The sequence below is a fragment of the Cynocephalus volans genome, chromosome 17 (genome assembly GCF_027409185.1).
Source record: "Cynocephalus volans isolate mCynVol1 chromosome 17, mCynVol1.pri, whole genome shotgun sequence".
In the NCBI taxonomy this organism is placed as follows: domain Eukaryota; kingdom Metazoa; phylum Chordata; class Mammalia; order Dermoptera; family Cynocephalidae; genus Cynocephalus; species Cynocephalus volans.
In genome coordinates, this window is record NC_084476.1 from 1,920,623 (window position 1) to 1,940,617 (window position 19,995).

General features: G+C 51.9%; 2 protein-coding genes across 11 annotated transcripts; one reads left to right on the forward strand and one right to left on the reverse strand.

Annotated features, from left to right (window-relative positions):
• Nucleotides 1-2,685: 2,685 nt before the first annotated feature.
• PMPCA (peptidase, mitochondrial processing subunit alpha) lies at nucleotides 2,686-12,921 on the reverse strand. Of its 4 annotated transcripts, none has more exons than XM_063082049.1 (14): nucleotides 12,841-12,921; nucleotides 11,440-11,642; nucleotides 10,328-10,407; nucleotides 10,013-10,095; nucleotides 8,322-8,416; nucleotides 7,143-7,243; nucleotides 6,403-6,666; nucleotides 5,949-6,041; nucleotides 5,747-5,865; nucleotides 5,510-5,600; nucleotides 5,335-5,397; nucleotides 3,803-3,947; nucleotides 3,217-3,420; nucleotides 2,686-2,921 (listed from the first exon to the last, which is right to left on the reverse strand). In XM_063082049.1, exons 1-13 carry the CDS (start codon nucleotides 12,909-12,911, stop codon nucleotides 3,251-3,253), a joined length of 1,578 nt encoding a protein of 525 aa, XP_062938119.1. In that variant the 5' UTR covers nucleotides 12,912-12,921; the 3' UTR covers nucleotides 2,686-2,921; nucleotides 3,217-3,250. The 4 variants fall into 4 exon arrangements, with proteins under 4 accessions (XP_062938119.1, XP_062938118.1, XP_062938117.1 ...); XM_063082048.1 differs by having other exon boundaries at nucleotides 3,213-3,420; XM_063082047.1 differs by having other exon boundaries at nucleotides 2,686-3,420.
• Nucleotides 12,922-13,098: 177 nt separating this feature from the next.
• ENTR1 (endosome associated trafficking regulator 1) lies at nucleotides 13,099-19,741 on the forward strand. Of its 7 annotated transcripts, none has more exons than XM_063081890.1 (10): nucleotides 13,099-13,246; nucleotides 13,493-13,642; nucleotides 14,298-14,366; nucleotides 15,194-15,309; nucleotides 15,552-15,959; nucleotides 16,665-16,738; nucleotides 17,068-17,179; nucleotides 17,470-17,532; nucleotides 18,000-18,139; nucleotides 18,754-19,741. In XM_063081890.1, exons 1-10 carry the CDS (start codon nucleotides 13,177-13,179, stop codon nucleotides 18,851-18,853), a joined length of 1,302 nt encoding a protein of 433 aa, XP_062937960.1. In that variant the 5' UTR covers nucleotides 13,099-13,176; the 3' UTR covers nucleotides 18,854-19,741. The 7 variants fall into 7 exon arrangements, with proteins under 7 accessions (XP_062937960.1, XP_062937961.1, XP_062937962.1 ...); XM_063081891.1 differs by having other exon boundaries at nucleotides 17,068-17,152; XM_063081894.1 differs by having other exon boundaries at nucleotides 13,179-13,246; nucleotides 13,531-13,642.
• Nucleotides 19,742-19,995: the final 254 nt, after the last annotated feature.

Here is a 19,995-nt window from a genome sequence, read left to right on the forward strand (position 1 = left end):
TTTGAGTGTGGTGTTGGTAGGTACCACCACAATCAAGGGTTCGAATCCCCACACAAGCCATTGCCCCCCCCCAAAATCCCATTAACGAGGGCACAGTCAGTCCCATCTAGTTTCAATACACTTCAGATGGTCTATGTATAAAATTTCGCTTGAGTTAATGTGCTGCAAGTTTCAAATCAGTTGAAAATCTGTTACAAAGATTATTTTTGTGGTAACGGGACGTGACATGAGTCAGGTTTCACAGATCCTCTCTAGGCACTTTCTTTGACACAAACCTGGGAAGAGATTTTAACGTGACGCTTGAGTGTCTTACTTGGCTTGAGGCTAACAGCGTCCTGTCTGCAGGAGTAGCACGCACATCTATAACGTCATGGGTCAAGAGGTGTGACTTACTTGAGACTAGCCATCAGATTTTAAATGAATGGAATTTCACTTGGAAAGTTAGTTTAAAATTCAATTTAAGACAAAGTTGGCCAATCTAAGGAAAATGGATTTCATATAGAAATGTGAAAAGAACCAAGCGTAAGTTGTTTTAAAATTTAGCTCTAGTTTTCTCAAGCGCTTGGCTTGTCGCTCATTCGTTCAGCAAGTACTGACAGTCCTGCCATGGCCAGACTGGCCGTCGGAACATCGGAGCGAGCGAACGGCCTGTCTTCAGCAGCGACTGTCCTAGCGGGGCTGGCAGACGGGAGGAAAGATGCTCAAGTGCACGAGTGCAAAAGGGGAGAGGCAAAGCGCGCGTGCCCAGGGAAAGCCTGAGCCTGGCGTGCGGCTGCAGGGGGAGGCGAGGGAGGAGCCGGGAGTCCCGGGAGTGGTGCTCCTGGCTGGGGAAGCAGCTCAGAGGCCCTGAAGTAGGCAGAGCACCAGGCAGGCAGTGGCAGGGACCCAGAGAAGACTTGTACTAGCGCCGGCTTCCAAAACACCAGACACTGGCGTCTGGTAGCAGTTTCTAGAATTTTTTTTTCCTTATTTTTGAATTTACAAAATGTTTTGAACTTTGTTTTCCATCACAAGAAGATGGACAAATAGGAAATCCTCAGATCTAGAATTCATTTCTTTCACTAAAAGAGAATTTAAACAGACATAATTTTACAGGATAAATGGCTGGAACTACCTACTGATGAAGGATGAAACGTACACTGTGAGAGCACAGCAGCAGGCTGGCAGGCAGGGTGGCTCAGTGAGTTACAGCGTCGTGTCGGTAACGCCAAGGTCAAGGGCTCATATGCCCCGTACCCACCAACCGCCAAAAAAAATACATAGCATCGCTTACTTCACTTTCCATGAAAGTGAGAATATCCTGAGCTCAATAAAACTGCTTTAAAACTTCTTCCTCCAGTTCTGTCCCCTCAGAAAGGCTGGCTTCTCTGCTGTGAATGTTCACACTCCCACTGAGCTGCTACCCCCAGGATGCACATGGGGCCTGTCCACCACTGTCCCCCCGCTCTGCTACAGGGGCTGGTGCAGACTTTACGGCCACTGCAGCCGAAACAGAGCTGGGCTGCAGGAGGTGCGCGGTCAGCCCCTCTGCCGAGGGCTAGCTCCCCTCAGCCCCTGCTTCCCTCTGGGCTCCACGCTTCCGCCAAGCTCACTCCAAGGCTGCTCGGCAGTGGGGAGCAGGCCTGCTTCATCAGGATCTCCGGAAGCCCAACGCCAGCTCTGACCTCCACTGCATCGTGACGCCCACCACGCGTGCTCCACGGTCAGTTCACGGTCCAGCTTCCCACCTCTACATGCTGCCAGGCATTTTTTTTTTCAATGTGGTAGCAATAGAAAGTGTCTAACAACCAAAAATGCACACTCTTAGAAACATTATGCCATTTTCCTCTGCTCCAGCCACAGTGGATTGGATTCTACAAGGTGGGCAGCGAGCAGACACCTCCCATGTGGGCAAATTCTGAGTCACCTTTGCTGGTACACATGTGTGTTGTAAAGGTACCAATTTCCCCAAGTGTGTATTTTCAAAATCTGTACTGTAGAGGCCGGGTTTCTCAGCTACTCAAAGAACATGACCTGGAGACTCTTCTCCCAACAAAACAGGGCATCTCAGAACGACTTGTGGGGGCTAATGCAGGTTCCCAGGACCTCCCCCCACCCAACCCCAGCTCCCAGGGGTGATCTCTGTGGGTGCTTAAATTTCAGAACTACTGATGTACACCACACTAAGTTTTAAGCCACAGCCTACCTTCCCAGCCATTTAGCCTTTCGATTCTCCTGAAGCGTCTGCACCCGCAGACCACGCTGTGTAGCTCTCTAGCTCCCACCTCTCAAAGTGTCTGCAGCTTCGCCACTGCCACTAACCATCACCCATCGGTCACACCCCTGCACACACTGACACCTCTGAAATCAGAATGCACCTCAAAAGTAAAGGACAAGAGGCTTTGACATAATGGGTCAAACTGGACGATTTTCAGGGAAAAGGCTCTCTATTTTAGGAAAGTCTCCAGTTAAGACAGGCCTTTAAAAATCCCTTTCTAGTGGGCCGGCCCTGTGGCTCATTCGGCAGAGTGCGGCGCTGGTAGTGCCGAGGTCGCGGGTTCGGATCCTATATAGGGATGGCCAGTGCGCTCACTGGCTGAGTGTGGTGCAGACAACACCGTGCCAAGGGTTGTGATCCCCTTACCGGTCAAGACAAAACAAAACAAAAAAATCCCTTTCTAGTAAGGGTGAAGAAAAACACAGTGGTAAGAAAAACGGTCCCCACTTTATTATCAGAGTTGACAGTGGACACACACACACCACGTGCTCTTGCCTGGCCCAGTTTGTCAGAGGTGAGTCCTGGGACCCATTGCAGGAACACAGCAGTTTAGCGTGGGCAGTGCAGGCCTCCCAGCAGGCCGGGAGGGCTCCAACAGATCCACCTTTGGCGCTCACCCACTCAGTGACCGCTGGTCTTAAGGAAGTTGTAGCAGACCTGCATGCTGAGAATTTGTGATAAGGTGACCATACTAACCTGATTTTATTATAGCAGGCTGCTTTTAATTTTTCTACACTTGACCTGGTTTCTGGCTTGGATTAGTGTAGGTAAATATTTATTCCACTGAGGGGCATATTCAATTCTGAAAGAATGAGACTGAGTGGGTGTTCTGGCAACATTAAATTTGTTCATTCAAGTTAAGCAAAATGTCCCACTGTCTGCACTGTTTACAGAACCTGACATCTTTTTACACTAAATCCACATCCACAGTAACACGGACAGAAACGTGCTCTACCTACAGCTCTCCGGTCCATGTCGGAGCTTGGAGGGACTCTACCGGAAGAGCCTGTACATCCTGGGCAGGTGCCCGTCCTTGCTAGACAACGCCGCCTGGATGTGCTCGTAAGAAGGCAGGTCAGTCAGATCACCCAGGGCAGCCACTGCAGGTTTACCACGGAGCATTTTTGAAGCAACTCTCTTGACATCTTCTGGCTTCACATTGCCTAGCACAGAGAGCAGAGGATGTCAGTTAAACACGTCAAGGCTGTGGAACGGACCAAGGGGATGGCCAACCTGTATCACTCCCATTGCCAAGGAAGGAGCTGCAGAGGGATCCAGAAGGTCCAGCTGCAACTGGGTGTGAACCGAGGGTGAACCAGAGCGAAATCACAGAAGTGAGTTTTTCTTGGTAAACGGGGACGTGTCTATGGTTTAGACTTATTTTCAAATGCAGAAAGACATACCCACCACAACGGGAGTTAGCATATTTACAAAAGGGCACGCTCCTTGTCTAATGAGTGAACTTCATGACAGGCCTACTGTAAAAATCTCAGAACCCCTCAGGGCTGAGGAAGCCTCCACCCAGCCCTGCCCGGTGGTACTCACAGATGAGCGCGCACAGCTCGTGGGGCAGCTTCCTGGCACGGGTGGCCAGCACCTGCCTCCCCACGTCCTCGAAGATCACAGGCCTGGACTCCAGGTTCATCATGAGCATGGACATCAGCTGCGTCCTGGCTCGCTCCAGCTCCACCTGAGGCCAGCGACTGGGTCAGCTGGGCCCTCCCAGTGGCCTCACGTGCCCCCCATACCAGCCCCGCCTACCACATGCCCTGCACACCTCCCCCACAACATTTTCCGGGTGAGGGTTGGTGCTATACCTCACAGGACCTTTGCCACACTTGAGACTAGGGAGAAGCATGCTTCCCTTGAGTCCTTCCTTACTGTGTGTTCGACATGGAGCAGCAGCAGGTTAAAAATGTTAAACACCCAAACTCCAGGACCCCAAACTAGCCGCACAGCAAAACCAGGAAGAAAACTAATGAAACCAGGCTCAGGGATCCTACCCAGACTCCCTGGGTGCAGGGTCCAGGCAAGAGCGTCCAGCCTGGGAAGTTCTAAGGGCAGCAGCCCAAAGCAGTGTCCCTAGCCTCGGAGTGGGCCCGGAACCGAGAGCACTATGGCTCCAGCGAACTTCACTAAGGAAGCTCAGGCTGCAAGCTCTGGGTATAGCCAGGGAGCGGCTGAGAAACGATGCACTGACCAATCTGGAAGCCGCCAAACTCAAAAACCGACGGCTACTGAGCTACTCCACCATTCTCCAAGCGAAATAATTCAAATGCTGAGATCTGTAAATTCATCTCAAATTGACTTCACATTAGTGGAAAGTATTATTTCTCTGGCAGAACACTGATGAACTGAAGACTAATTTTTAAACCCATTTTTATTTCTTAGATAATACTTTTTTTCCTGATCAAAAATGGAATATGTAATCATTGCAGAAAACTTTGAATGTGCAGAAAAGATCCAAAGGTAATGCATGTTCTCCAACACGTGCGGGCACACAGCGCTCACCTGGCACTGTGCGTGTGTGCACATGTACCTCCGTATGTGTGTACAAGAAATTTGCCTATTAGTACCTGCTCTGGTCCTGGAAGTGACAAGGCTTCCAATCATACAACGTATCAAAACTAAGCTAAAAAAAAAAAAAAAGAGTGAACAAAAATTTAGGTTCACACCTTAAATGGAGGCAGGAAACCTCAAGTAAAAAAAACCCTGTGCCTTCCTTAGTTCACAGCCACCTTGTAGAAGGTGCTGAGGACACACTGACTCCTGTCTCTTCAGCAATGCTGAGGAAGGCCACATGGTCATCCCGTGACCACTAGGCCCATGGGAGGAAAGCAGACCAAAAGCCCAGGGAAGGTGCAGTGGCTGCTCTCAAATGACCAATGGCTGCAGAGGGCTCCCGAAGCACAGTGGCCCAGCCCTGCCCCTGCACTGCTCTCGGCTGCGCTGTTCTGCTGGGACTGTGGCACAGGGGCTTGGAGGACAAGGCCCGCAGCTGGCCATTCCTACAGTGTAGCTCTCTCCCTTGCCAGGTGTTGTGGGCAAGTCTGAAAATGGCTCTAGGCCTTACTTACCACATCCACAGTCCCACCCATTAAAATGAATTCCTTTGTGATGATTTCCACCATTTCTCGAACCTACAAGTAGAGCAAGGCAGTGAGTGTGACCCGCCTCATGCGGGGACAGCCCTGCCTGAAAGTGCAGCAGCTGCTCCTGGGACATGAATGGGCAAGAGCCAAGGGCAGGCACCTGTCTTGGGTCGGCGCTGGCGTGGATGCACAGGAGGCCCGTGTCCTCGTAGCTGTGGTGGTAGGAGGTCGCGTTATACATCCAGTGGTGCCTGAGGGAACAGGGGGTTGTCAGGGCAAAGGCGACTCAACGCCAGGCCACGGAAGACTGGAGAAAGAACACCTGGAAGGTGGCAGTGCAATCCAAAAACACACTGCCGAGTGGCCTGAGGACAGCCACACGGAGGCCAAGACCCACCTGTTGAGCACGTTGAGGTAGAGCCTGGAGAACATGCCCTTGCCGGGCCCACCGGCCGAGAAGGAGCCGCCGCCACCCATCATCATGTTCAGTACGGCAAAGGGGATGAAATCTTCCTCCTGAGGGAACAAGAGGACAGAGCTCAGCCCAAGGGCCCGCTCACCGCCCAGGGTGCGCCGTCTGATCCTGCGCCTGGACTTACCAGGAAGGAGCAGCTCTCGAGGCCCACCATGATGTGTGTGAGCTCAGGGATCGGGGTCGGGCCCAGGCTGACATTGGACATGTCTCTTTCTAGCTGTAACCAAAACAGCACATAAGTGTGGCCCACATGGAAAACAAGCAGGACTTGCAAGCTCCTCAGAATAGATTGTCCAAAAAGTGGTTGAAGAGAAATCCTACACAAACATATGTAAATTCCTCCACTACAGGGAAGAGTGTCCTTAACCTTCTGATGGAGCAGAATTCAGTCCTGCGCTCTCAGCTTCCAACAGGAGCGTGTTTTGTGACATTATGGGACTATCGTGTGCACTGCGGTACAGCCACGAGTGCAGTCAAGTTCTAACACCTTCAGGACAAATGTAAAACGTTCCAAAAACACAAGTCAGAAGAAGTGTGTGTCGCCCAAGCTCACGACACCTTTCCCGCCACCACTTCACCTTGACCATTCCCCCGGTGTACTGTGCGACTGATCTATCGACATCCACAGCCTTCACATGCCCCCAGGCTGGCTGGGTTCCGAGGAGGTATTTTCTGGCACATTCCACCAGGTGCTCGTGCTCGACACCCACTCCAGCCAGCACCATGCGGTCAGGGGTATAGTAGTTTCTCAGGTAGGAATGAAGCACTTCTCGGTCAATCTTCCCTATGTTTTCTGGGGGGCAGAAACGGTGGAGACCGACCGTGTTTTCCCCATAAGCAGCCTAATAAAGGAGGGAGATAACGACAAATGTCACAGTGAAGGTTCCCGCTGCCCCTTCTCCAGCAATAGCTTCAGAGAAATCCTACACAAGCTGGTCACTTTAGCTGCAATGCAGCAGCTGCCACTTTGTGTGCACAAGACTACTTCTAAAAGTTTGTGGAAAGATAGAATTGAAAGACATCTATGAATCTTTCCATGAACTTTTTCAAGTACCTCATATTTATAAAAACAGTAAAATCTACTCCTCCAGGAAGTACTTACCATTATAAAAAGGTGATTTTATAGACAGAGTGGTAAAGATTACTCTAAGAACTGAAAATACAAACAGTGTGCCAACAGCAGATTCAGAAACTAAGAATGTTTTGTCAACACCCAGAACCCGCGAGGACGACCTGAGGGAGGCCAGTGACCCCCAAAGTCCCGGGAGTTACGAGGCCACTGATCTGGACGCGCAGCACTGGTGATTCTATACTTTACTTCGTGAATCATCTCAGTGAGAAGCGGTTCTGGGTCGGGCCGCATATTCAGGTCCTCCAGCTCAAACTGGATGGCCATCCGAGTCATCTGCATTTCTTCATCTGCAAAAGAACCCAAAGACAGAGCTCAGCGTGTGCAGCTAAGGATGGAGACTCCAGCATGAACCCTGAGTCACTGGGCAAGCGCTGAGTATCATGTGTTGGGGGCCACCTTTGCCTTCATCTAGAGCAAACCTGGGGTCCTTGTGTGAGGGCCGGGGTGCTGTGGGGAGCAGGGACCAGGGTGACTCGGGCCTCTCACCCTGGCTCTGCATCAAAGCAGCCATTTGGACCTGCTCCCATTCTTGGCTTCCTCACCCGTAAGAGGCACAGACTAATGCCAGTGGTGCCCTTTAATCAGCTGTGACAACAAGTTCCACGAAGACCTTAAAACAGAACTTCAGCCTTGGAACACCGAGGCCAGGCTGCTGGGAGCCAGAGCACACTGTCAGAGTGGCTGGAACAACCAGCATTCCTCTCTCCCGGCCCACTCCTGGCAGGGAGCGCACAGTCCTGCATCTGCAAGGCCGAGCAGGGCAATGGAGACAGAAATGGAAACTTCTGGCAGCATGCCAGTCAGGGTGTTTAAAGACAGTCTGAGGTGCCTTTCTGAAATAAAGAACCAATTTCACCGAAAATGTAAAATGGCACAAAGCGATACATCAAAATATTAAGCACGGGGCCGGCCCGTGGCTCACTCGGTAGAGTGCGGTGCTGATAACACCAAGGCCCCGGGTTCGGATCCCATATACGGATGGCCGGTTCGCTCACTGGCTGAGTGTGGTGCTGACAACACCAAGTCAAGGGTTGAGATCCCCTTACCGGTCATCTTTTAAAAAAAAAAAAAAAATATTAAGCACTCTCTAAAATGCCAGAGTTTTTTTTGTTTTGTTTTGCAGCTGGTAGATATGGGGATCCGAATCCTTGACCTTGGTGTTATCAACACCACACTCTAACCAAATGAGCAAACTGGATTTTTTTAACCACAAGCGTTGCTTCTAGTGAGATGGCACTATCACTGCTGCATAAACCCAAGGCTCCAATAACACGGTGCTCGTCCTCAGCTGCAGTGCATCAACAAACCTCCCTGGTCTCCCTCACTCCCAGGCCCACCTCAGGCGTTAGCGGCCTGGATCCACACCTGTCAGCCGGGGGTGCAGGACCACGTCAGCCAGTAAGCCAACCACAGTGTCCAAGCCTTTGCTGTCAGCAGACACAGCATACATAGTGGTGTCCCTGGAAAGAAAAAACAAGCCAACAGTGGTGAGCGGGTACCAACCCCACACTCAGCAGGATGGGGGCACACTGCCGCCTTGCCTGTAGGCAGGGAGTTTCCACAAGGACCAGCACTCTTTTCCCCACTTTTCCCGTGTCACATTGTGAATTCCTAGCAGGCAGAAACCACAGTGTTGAGTCAAAATGAAGCCGATTCTGAGAGGTTCTTGTGACCACGGGCTCTCTTGAAAGGTGAAGTGCTCTGTGCTGTGCTTCCTAAGTGTTTGTGGGATGAACCGACCGGTCAATATGGAAACACGCCCGGCCTCGGATGGTCAGGGCACAGAGACAACTTTACTCTTACAGAGCTTGTTGTCCAGTTGTACCATTAACTCAGAGAACGAGGCACTATGTGATCGGAAGTGCACAGAGTTGGTCAGGGAAGGAACAAGCACAAGACGATCACAGAACTGAGATCAAGTGTAACCAAAAGACTGTGAAGAACAGACACAACTGCCACATGGAGAAGCGTTGAGCCCCATGAGGTGGGACATGGTCACCAGTGCCTTTGCAGAGGGGGGGACTGGGCTGGACCTTTACCCTAGAGAGGAGCCACTCTGAGTGGGCTGCAGCCCTATTTGGGCAGAACAGCAGGAACAAGAGCCTGAGCTGAGGCTCGGTGCATTGTGGCTGAGTCAGGACAGCAGCCCGTCTGACCACAGGAAGGCATTCACTGGGGGAAGGAGTAAGGGGTTTGATGCAAGAACGTGGGAGCCTAACACTGAGTCTGGTGTCATTTGTGGGCAGCCAGGAACCAGAGATTTTTCAATACAACTTGTTTTAAAATATGAATATATTACCTCCATGCTAACTTTAATTCCTGGCATTTAACGTGTCTTTAATGTACAATTTTGGGGCATTCAGATTTAAATAATCAACCATTTAAAAAGGTCTGTGATCTGCGTCCACCCACCTCACACTACCCAGAGCTTTCTGAATGTGCCCCACACCTGGCATACAGAGAACAACTCCCCCTTGTCCAAAGCACATGCCCTCCCGAATTGTGCTCAGCTATATCCTGTCCCCCTCCCTGTCCCCAAACAGACCTCTGCCGCTTCCAGCTTGGAACCTTGGGCCCTGTTGTTCCCTGGGTCTGGAACGCCTCCTGCCTCATCTGTCTGGCAAACTCCTGCAGGAACCAGCCTCAATGCCACGCTTCCTATGATTCCTTTCCCAACTCCAGACCAAGTTAGCTGCTTGTCCTCCAGGCTCCCACTGCCCTCAGCTCTTGCATCCATTACCTACATGTGGCCTCCACCCTGTCTGTAAGCATCTGAGGAACAGAGCCTGTGCTGTATCCCCAGCATCTGCTAACAGTCTAGCTGGACTGATGCGGTCAGCAAGCTTCCTGGGACTTTGTTTCTCGTGTGAGTGTTGCCACCTGTGTATTCTGCCCATCTAATTCTCCACCCGACTCTCCTTCCAGGCCAGGGCTCACTTCTCACCGTTGCTCTCCACGGCCTCTCCAGAGGGAGGGCTCAGTGGGACTCTGACCAAGGGTGAGAACTACAGCCCCTGGTGAACACAAAGTAAGTTCGTAGATAAAAGCTGGTGTACCTTGAGGTCTGGCAGTCACAAATACCCCCATGCTTTTCCAAGGTAAGCAGAATTTCATCTTTGCTGTCAAATCGAGCAGTAGACTAATAAAAACAAATAAGAAATCCAAATAAGCAATCCAAAACAGCCCCTAAAATATTATTAAGAAAATTTGCTCTTAAAACACATGAAAACAAATTATCTTTCAAGTTAAAAGTGTTTTATTAGCATTAACTTAGAAACACAATCATTTATTCAAATAACCATTTCAAAAAAAGAAAGACTTCAAAGATCCTTCCTAAGTACAGTCTCAAAAATTACAAATTGGACACTGACCGAAAACGCCAATTTTTCCAAAAAGTGAGCAATTCCACTAAGATATTTTGCTTCATATCTTGATCCTGAATTAATAAGAACTGGTAATAAAAAGAAAATTAACATGTTAAAGATGTTCAAAACAGAAGATTTAATGAACAGAAACCTTTTACAATTGTGAACATGACTTCACACCTAGATTTAATTAGTCATGTTCTGCACAGCAACATTTTTGTCAACAGACTGCATATATAACAGTGGTCCCATAAGATTTTAGGTGTGCAGTAGGCTATACCATCTAGGTTTGTGTAATTATATTCTAGTGTTCACACAGCGGCAGAATCACTGGACAGTGCATTTCTCAGATGTAACCCTTTTGTTAAGTGACATGTAACTGTACATTAGTGTTGGGAAAACAGAATAATTTAATCAGATCCCCTTGCCTTAGGCCCGGTTGAGAGTGGTACAGCACATTTCTTTGTAAATAAGTTGTGTGGGTGGAGTTAGTGCACATGCGCGGCACCACGGCTTGGCTGGCAACTGCCTCGGGCATCCACTGTGCTGTGCATGGGCCATGCTCTCGAACCTATGGCTCCCAAGGACCTGTTTGCCAGTTACCTAGCTCACAGACCTGCATGAGAGGGGTCTGGTGACCCAGCCTGGCATGTGAAAGGTTTGTAACCCAGTCTGGACAACGAGCTTGAAGGGTCTGTGAACTCCAGACCCAGCCCTAGCTTGACAATTGGCCCAGTCGGCAGGACTATCGGGAGGTAAAAGAGCGCGACAATTAGGGTGACAGATATATACTCACTATCTTGGTTGCAATGATGGTTTCACAGGTATACATGTATGTCAACATTTACAAAATATACACTTAATATTTGTGATAGAAAACTTTTAGATTTACAAACTAGTAAAAAAAAAAAAAAAAAAAAAAAAAAGTGGGGGGAAATTACCCTAAATACCACCACCAAAAATGGTCACTGTTCATATTTTGGTTACTAAGTCTTCAGATTTCTAACATGCTTCCACTCAGGGTACAATTCATAATTGATATACTAATTACAACTGACAATCAACTACAGCATGTTAAAACAAGTGAGACCACCTGCAACACTACCAACGGTACTTACTTCCTACTGTACAAAATTGTCCAAACTTATTTTGAGATGCCACGCGAAGCCCATTATCCAGTGTGGTAACTTTGGTTTCAAACTTTTCCTGTCCATCGACTGTAGCAAAAACCGGCTGGGGTACTCCAGGTAAGGGAGAAGAAAGGGGTATGTTGGGATAGGCTCCGCCACTACTAAACTGTCTGCATACAGGGGGTCCAAACCTAAAACAGAGAAACAGCCAGTTACAACAGCCTGGAGACACCTGGGCCTGTGACAACCATTTGAGTGGGCTCAGTTAACGTTTTGTCTGCATTAGAAGTCAAAATCTCTCTTTTTAAAGGATTTATTTCTACAGCCTTGAAAGACAACACAAAGGAGTGACCCTGGCTCAGCTAAGGGACCTGAGACAAGTTAGATCAGTTCTCTGGATCTTAACTGCCATCTGTGTAAAGTAGGGCTTTAAGTGTAAACACATACAAAGCACTTCCAACAGCTCTGCCCTTCAGCTCCACTGAAGTCTAAATTGAAGCCACACCCCTTAACCTGATCTGGTATGGTCGCAACCACAGCTCTCCATAATCTGGCCTGCGTCTCCCTGTCCAAATTCATCCCCTCAAAACCCCCACAAGATCCTCCTCACACTGACTCTTCCCTTAAGTCCTGGAACACACGTGGCTCCTTACCTACGAAGCTTCTCTTTTCACTGTTCCGGGCCTGCCTTTTTCACGTGGCTACCCCTTCTGTTATTTTTATTTCTTGGCTTAAATATCACACGGCGGAGGGACTACCCCTATCCCTCACCCGTCTGCCTAGTCTCCCCTGTTACTTTCTATGACTAGGCCGCCTTACTTATTTAAATGCATCTACATATTGCTGACAGTCTGCTCTGGCTACCATGTGCATCCACCTCCTGAAGACGACACCTGTGTTTCTGTTTACCTCCCATCCCTGACACGGTGCTTGTCACGTGGTGAGGGATCAGCACACACGTGCTGCCTGAGGGCACGTGCCAGAGTGAGAAAAGGCAGGCCTGGCCACGTGGGCAGGAGGGCCGGGGGACAGCAGTCGGGGCCGGGCTCCGGCGCCCGACAGAACCGGCGTGCGGCGCGGGCTCACCAGGGAGGGAGCACGCGGCGGGGCGGGCGCGAGGCAGGGATGGCCGCGGACAACGCCCGTCGGCCCGAGAAGTGAGAGCGGGGAGCACCCGGCAGCCGGGGAGATAAGAGAGGACAGGACCCCGGGCTCGAGGCGCGGGGCAGCGCTCCCGTCACCCCGGGGGCGAGGCTGGCCTCCCCAAGTCCGAGCCTGTCCACCGGGAGCCGCGCCTGGACGTACGGAAGCCAGGAGCGGGGCGTCCGGAGCGACTCGAGACTTCCCGGGCCCCGTCCCCGCCCGCCTCCCGGCCCGCCTCTGGCTCACCTCGGCCGCGAGCGGCCCCACGGTCCTGGGCCGCGCAGCAAGCGCGTCGCTACCAGCACCACCGCCGCCATCTTAGGCCTCCGCCCCCCGGTTCTGCCGTCACTTCCGCTTCCGCCGCCGGCGCCCCCGTCTCCCGGCGTCGGCCCCCGGCGTCCGTGCGCGCGCTTCCGGCGCCCGGAGCGGAAGCCGCGGCTGGAGGCTCGTAGGGGCGGCGGCGGCGGCGGCCGAGCGGCGGGCGGCGGGGGCGCGCGACGGGGGCCGCGGCCCGGGCGGAGCCGGGGCTATGGCGCCGCCGCTGCCGGGCTAGGCAGGACCAGCCCCGCGGGGCCCGCGGCGATGTCGGGCTACCCGCGACGCCCGGGCATCACCCCGCTGTCCCGCGCGCGGAGCCTCGTCATTCCCGACGGTGAGCGGCCGGCTGGGCCGGGGGCGGGGAGGCCAGTCGGGCCGGGGCAGGGGTCTGGGCGGGCCGGGGCCGGGGCGGCTAGTCGGGCCGGGGCAGGGGTCTGGGCGGGCCGGGGCAGGGGTCGGGGTGGGCTGGGGACGGGGCAGGGGGTCGGGGCGGGCCGGGTCTGAGGTGGGGCCGGGGCGGGGTCCCAGCGGCGACGCCGGGCTCCCGGCGCGGTCAAGTCGCTCTCGTTGTTGCTTCCAGCTCCCGCGTTCTATGAGCGCCGGTCTGGTTTCCCCCAGCTAGACTGTGAGCGCCCCCGTGGCGGGGACCTGGACTCCCACTTCCTCGGCATTCGGCCGACGTTTATGTGCTATGTGCCGGGCCCGGTGCTAGCTTCCGTGGGGGACACAGGTGAGAGACAAGGGCTGGTCTGCTGACCCAGCAGGGAGCATTGTGCGCTCTCTGGCTGCCGACACCGGGAGCACGGCCGCTAGGAGCTCACAGGCTGGTCTTGGGGAGACAGTCCCCGTCCCCCAGGCAGACAGTTCCACTAGGGGATGGGCAGTATCCAGTGGGAGCGCAGGAGGCCATCTCATTCTTCCAAGTGGGGGCGAGGGCAAGGGAGCCTCCATCCCGTAGGCGGTGATTGGGGAGGAGCTGGAGTATCTCTGTCTTCGCGGCCAGGCAGTGGGCAGATGTAGTTCACCCTCCCTCTTCCCAAGCAGCTATGCTGCCCGGTGCCCGGGGCGTGCAGAAATATTTAGATGGCTACATCAGGGTCTGAGGACATTCAGGGGGTAGTAACACAAGACAGAGGAGGATGTGCTTGCCCCAACCCACCCTCTGGCTGGGCATCAGAATCACAGGCGCCAGGGCCAGTCAGTGGGAATCAGACCATCACCAGGGGCAGGAGCTCTGGGACTTGTATTTTTTAAAATTCCTCCAGCAATGAGAACCACTGCATTAGAGACTCAATATACCAAAAAGAAAGAAAAAAAATCCCAAAACATTGTAGTCATGAAAGCTTCCCGTGAGTAAGATGTGGGGTGACGATGTCTCTTTGCAGATTTTGTCTATGGAAGGGGGAAGTGTACTAAGCAAGGTCCATCAGGAGCTCACGGGACACGCTTTGGAGGTAGAGTAGTTTGGTCATCCTTTTTTTTTCTCTGTCCAGCACACAGTGCCAGGCATGTGTCTGGTGGCAGGTCTGCCGATTTGACAGGATATAAGTGGTGTACCTGGAGCCCAAAAGACCAGGTGGGGTCCCAAGGGTTTGCTCCTGACCCGCAAGCAGAAGGAGCAAGGGTGCAGGGTAGGAGAGCCTGAGGCACAGGGAAAGTGTGCCCCACCGTCTGTGGGATGGCGCTGGGGTTCCAGGTGCCAGCTTTGCACAGAATTGACTTCTGGGAGAGGCGAGAGGCTTGGATGGTTGCCAGACCAAGGGGCCAAAGTGTGGCTGGCTAGGTGCCGGGAGAATGGGAAGGAAGTGGGGAAAGAGAAGAGAAAGGGGGCAGGTAGGCCATAGCCATGTTGGCCAGGTTAGGCAGGTGAAATGGTGGAAGAAAGGCTAGAGGTGGAGCGGTGGTTCCCGAGATTTGCAGCACCTGAGGGGCTTTGAAACCTCCTCCCCCTGCATGGGTTGCCCCCGTGCCAATTAACTCTGTGTGTGGAGGCATCAGTCGTCTGCAAGATCCCCAGGGGGTTCCCGTGGCCAGCAATGAGTGGGAACCAAAGGGGTGAAGAGTGGAAAGGAGGAGAATTTAGAACGTGGAAGCAGCTCGTTTTGTTGCCCGCCCCTGGGTCAGCTTTCTCATTCCCTGGTGTCACCAGAGTCATGTGGAATGACGAGAGTGGCTTCCTCAGTTTTCAGTGCGGTCGTGCTCTGGCGAAGAGAGAAAGAGGAAGGTTTCCTTTTAATAATCTTCGGCTGACTTCACGCATTGGCGATGTCTATTATTTCAGATGATAAACTTGAAGATCTTGAGGAGGCAAATCCTTTCTCCTTTAAAGAGTTTCTGAAAACCAAGAACCTTGGTCTGTCAAAAGAGGACACAGCCAGCAGCAGGATTTACTCAAAGGTAAACCTCAGGCACTGTTTGTTGACGACTTTAGACGGAAAACCTCTCGGAGGCACCTCTCTTGGACTTGGCATCCTGTGGAGGGAGGAGAGAGTGGCGAAGCGAGGCAGCTGTCCCTGCTGGAGCAGGAGTTGAGTGGGGACAAGACAGGGCCTTTCTTTATGTCCCAAGGTTGGACACCGAGAAAGAAGGGCCTGGCAGTGGCTGCTAAGCTGCAAGCCTTGCCCCACCATTTCTTTCAGGACACCTCGAGGCACTCCTTGGGTCTCGACCACAACTCCCAAACCGTGGGCTATGGCCTGGAATACCAGCAGCCATTTTTCGAAGACCCGACAGGGGCTGGCGACCTCCTGGACGAGGAGGAGGATGAGGACGACAGGTGGAATGGCGCCTACCTGCCATCCGCTGTGGAGCAGACTCATTCCTCGAGGGTCACTGCCAGCACATCACCCTGCGGCACTTACCTTTCCTTTTTCTCCACCCCACCGGAGTTGGCTGGATCCGAGACTCTGCCCCCATGGACAATGAGTGACACTGAGTCACGTGTCTCTCTGGCATCTCCGGCAGGGAGTCCTGGCACAGACTTTGAGGCTCATGGAGAGTCCCTAGGAGATCGGCACCTGCGGACGCTGCAGATAAGTTACGAAGCAGTAAGTGAGGGCTGTGCAAAGCGCAGGTCTGAGAGGCGTCTGGGGAGAACCTAGTGCCATTCTGCTTCATGGGGGGTGTGTCTAGGGTTTCGCTGCGAGGACAAATTTTTCTTGTTGCAGCTTGCGATAGAATTCCCCTGTGGAGAGCTCTCCTCTCAGGTTGACTGTGTTGTTTTGTTTTGACGGCTGGCCTGTATGGGGATCCTAACCCTGGACTTTGGTGTCACATGCACCATGCTCCAACCACCTGAGCTGACTGGCCAGCCCTCAGGTTGACTTTAGTTATGTATGTGAACATAGCCAACTGGAAGTGCTGTGGGAGGCTGAGAGCAGGGGCCCATCTTAGGTGTTAACTCAAAGAAAGTGGAGACCCTTGATGGGTGAGACACTTGAAGGGCAAGATCCTTGGGGAAGACTGGCTCAGGGACATCTTAGTAAGTATTCTAAGTGTAGGAGATTTTTTAAAAAATTATAATCACCACTAAAAGTTCTGAAGTGTGAGTAAAATTGGAGTCTGTGACCACAGGTCTTTAAAAAGTGGATACCTTTATTTGTAGTCTTTCTCTGCAAGCATCCTGTAGGTTGACTCTCCACTGATCTGGATGTTTCTGTTTATCGAGAAGTTCCAATGCCAAATTCCAGAAGTGCATACCCCTTTTGGGTGAGATATACTGAGTTTCTAATAAGGATTTTCTTTCTCTGCAGCTGAAAGATGAAAATTCTAAGCTAAGAAGAAAGCTGAATGAGGTTCAGAGCTTCTCTGAAACTCAAACAGAAATGTAAGCTCAGGGAAAGCAATTTTTAATGATGGTGAAGGAATCAGAGTTGAACTGAGTCTGGGTTTTATTGTATGTAAATCTTCATCAGCAAACACATTTCCTGTGTTCTGTGTAAAAGTGTATTTTGGATACTAGCTCTAAATCGACCACAGAACTGCACAGCGGCCCCTCGAGGCTTGTGTGAGCACAGGGCCCGCACTCAGTTCAGGGGTCATTCTCTAAAGACGAGCTTTTAGTGGCTTTTACCTAATCAGTCAAATGAGTGTCTTTTAAAAGTGTTCTCAAAAGTAGTTACGTGCATCAATAGCTCAGGTTCTTTCTTCAACAAGGGTGAGAACACTTGAGCGTAAATTAGAAGCAAAAACCATCAAGGAGGAGAGCGACTACCACGACCTGGAGTCGGTGGTCCAGCAGGTGGAGCAGAACCTGGAGCTGATGACTGTATGGAGGGGCTGCGTTCCCTGAGCTGGGGAGTGGGTGGAGCAGCAAAGCTTCCTGGGACCAGCAGCAGCCCTTGGGGGGACGGCCTCTCTCTTGATGGCTGGTTCCCGAGGCCATCAGTGAGCAGAGGGCCAGGGCACAGGTTCCATTGGGCGGGCTGTCTGAGTGCGGGGGCGTGGCTGGGTGGGGCAGAGGCACTATGAAGGGCAGCAACCCTTTGGGGTGACAAGAGTTCTGTATCGATATTGTGGCATCAGTGATGCTTTTTGTGTTTATTTTTTGGGTAACAGAAACGGGCTGTAAAGGCAGAAAATCAAGTCATGAAACTGAAACAGGAAATAAGTTTGCTCCAGGTAATTAGAGAAAAGGTCTTAAGTGTTTGCATTGGTTTGTGGAGTCACATATATGTGAATTCAAGAAAAAAAATGTGGACGCTCCTCTGTTGGAATTCTCCTTGTGCCCCAAGCACACGAAGGACTGAAGATCGGGACATGTGAGCTTTCCACTCGGCCTTAGATGGGGGGATACTGTGGGGTCCTTCTGGCCCTGTTTCTTCTGGATGTTTAGTGTCCAGGGTGGGGTACAGACTTGCAGGAGTTCCTTATTTCTGTAGAGCCAGGTGCTGAGTACATACTGGATTTAAGGGGAAGGTGTTAGCCTTGGTCTTCTCAGGGGAGCCCCCACGGTTGGCAGGAGCCCGTTTGTGAGTTGCTGGGTCCAGTTCCTCTTGGCCATGGGGGTGCATTTGTTTGCAGCTGGGTTGCCTGTAGGTGCTCTCTGTTCTGCCAGAAAAGTCCTTACAGACCACTCCCCCACCTAGGCCCAGGTCTCCAACTTGCAGCGTGAGAACGAAGCCCTGCGGTCGGGCCAGGGCGCCAGCCTGACGGTGGTGAAACAGAACACCGATGTGGCCTTGCAGAACCTCCACGCCGTCATGAACAGCGCGCATGCTTCCATAAAGTGAGCATCTGGCAGGGTAGGAAGCCTCGGGACAGGCCAGGGGATGAGGCTGGCATGCCAGCAGCCATTCTGGGTGGCCCAGACTCTGAGGGGACCGTGACCCTCTGACCAGGCAGCTCCAGGGAGGGACCCATGTTAGGAGGACATGTTAACCCTCCAGGTTGAGGTGTGGACAGCCTGGCAGGCTTTTAACCTTCTGCCTCCTGGCTGCCGTTCCCACCTGGGAGGCGTGGACATCAACATCACAGATTTACTGCTTGCTCCCTCACCACAGGACACAGATTCTGAGTAAAGGAAATGATAGTTTCTCTCCTGTTGTTTAAAAAAAAAAAAAAAGCAATTCATAGAAGCCCCTGATTGTGGTGCTGGGTGTCGTGAGCACTCCTGGGCATGCCAGTTGCTGTCATTATTCATAACGACTGCCTATTCCCTCTGGGCTGAGCCCAGGGGGCAGTGGTGTCAGCCACACCTTGAGCACTCCCCTCAGGGGAGCCTCCCAATGAGTGGGGCACAGGGACCCACTGTCTCCCCTGTGACTCCTTCGCCTTGGTGCCTCTGCTGTTGCCGTGGGGCAGCTCCAGGAGCAGTTCCTAACGCCTGCATTTTCATTTTAGGCAGCTGGTTTCTGGAGCTGAAACGTTGAATCTTGTTGCTGAAATCCTTAAATCTATAGACAGAATTTCCGAAATTAAAGATGAGGAGGAGGACTCTTGAGAACCACTGGGGTGCCTCCATCTGAGTGTTCCAGGTGCACCTGAGATCACCACTGCTCTATCTGACCACGCAACTGTGTCTTTCAATATGCAGTCTTCACCAAGAGTAAAGTGTTTATCATGGGAGACTAATTTCATGACCTCAAACAGTATTATTGGCCACCACAGTAGGAGCAACTCCTATCCATGAGTTGCACCTGTATATGGGATTCTTGGTGAAATTCCTGCTATTTTATAGACTCTGATCTATTGGAAGAAATTTTTATAAAAGCCAGTGATTTTTAAAAATTACTAAACATGAGAACAGCAGTTCTGTAATAAGTGTTTTCCGTTAACATCCCAGAACGTGAATTACAGTAAATTCAGTTGACCTCCTTGATTTTGGAAATAGAAAAACACTAAGTGAACCATCACAAAAGTGACTGACTTGGACAGGGGCTTGTGCCTTTTCGCTGTCACTTGGTGCCCCTCTGGCTCACCGTTCACTCTTGCGGCCTTCGTGGGGTGGCTCCTGTGGTCAGTGGCCCACATGCGGAGGCACCACTTGGTGGATGCTGCTGTCCTCCCACAGAGACCGAGGTCGCAGGCACCCATGTTGTGAAGCCGTCTAAGTGCACCTATATGCGCGCTCAGACCTGAGACGCTGTTTTTGGCTGGGGTTTGGTGCACACTTGGAGCAGCACTTTGCATGGTGAAGGGTGGGACTCAGGAGGCTGAAGTGTGCGCGGAGCGCCTTCTGACCGCTCCCCTGCTACGGGAAGGCGTGGCGTGAGCTGTGTGCCTTTGGCTATTTTCCTGTAGATGTTATTTTTTTTAAAAAAATAAATTTCCTTTTTCCCTCTTGTTCAAATTGACAGGTTTCTTGTTTAAATAAATTCTGAAGTTCACACACCTGTCTTTTCTTTCTGATTTAGCCAGTTTTTGTACTTGAAAGTCAGGCTACCATCCTCTAGTGCTAGGGCATGCGTCTCTGGTCCTGTTCTAAGAGGAGATTGTGCTGGCAGATGAAGCCTTCATGTTCTTGCCCCTCGGGCTCAGGGGCAGACTCAGACCACTGCTGCCTGTGCCTGACCACACCAACCAACTCACTGTAGGTGTGAGAGTCATGTTGCTGTACGTTTTGGAGTGGACAGATTGGATTCT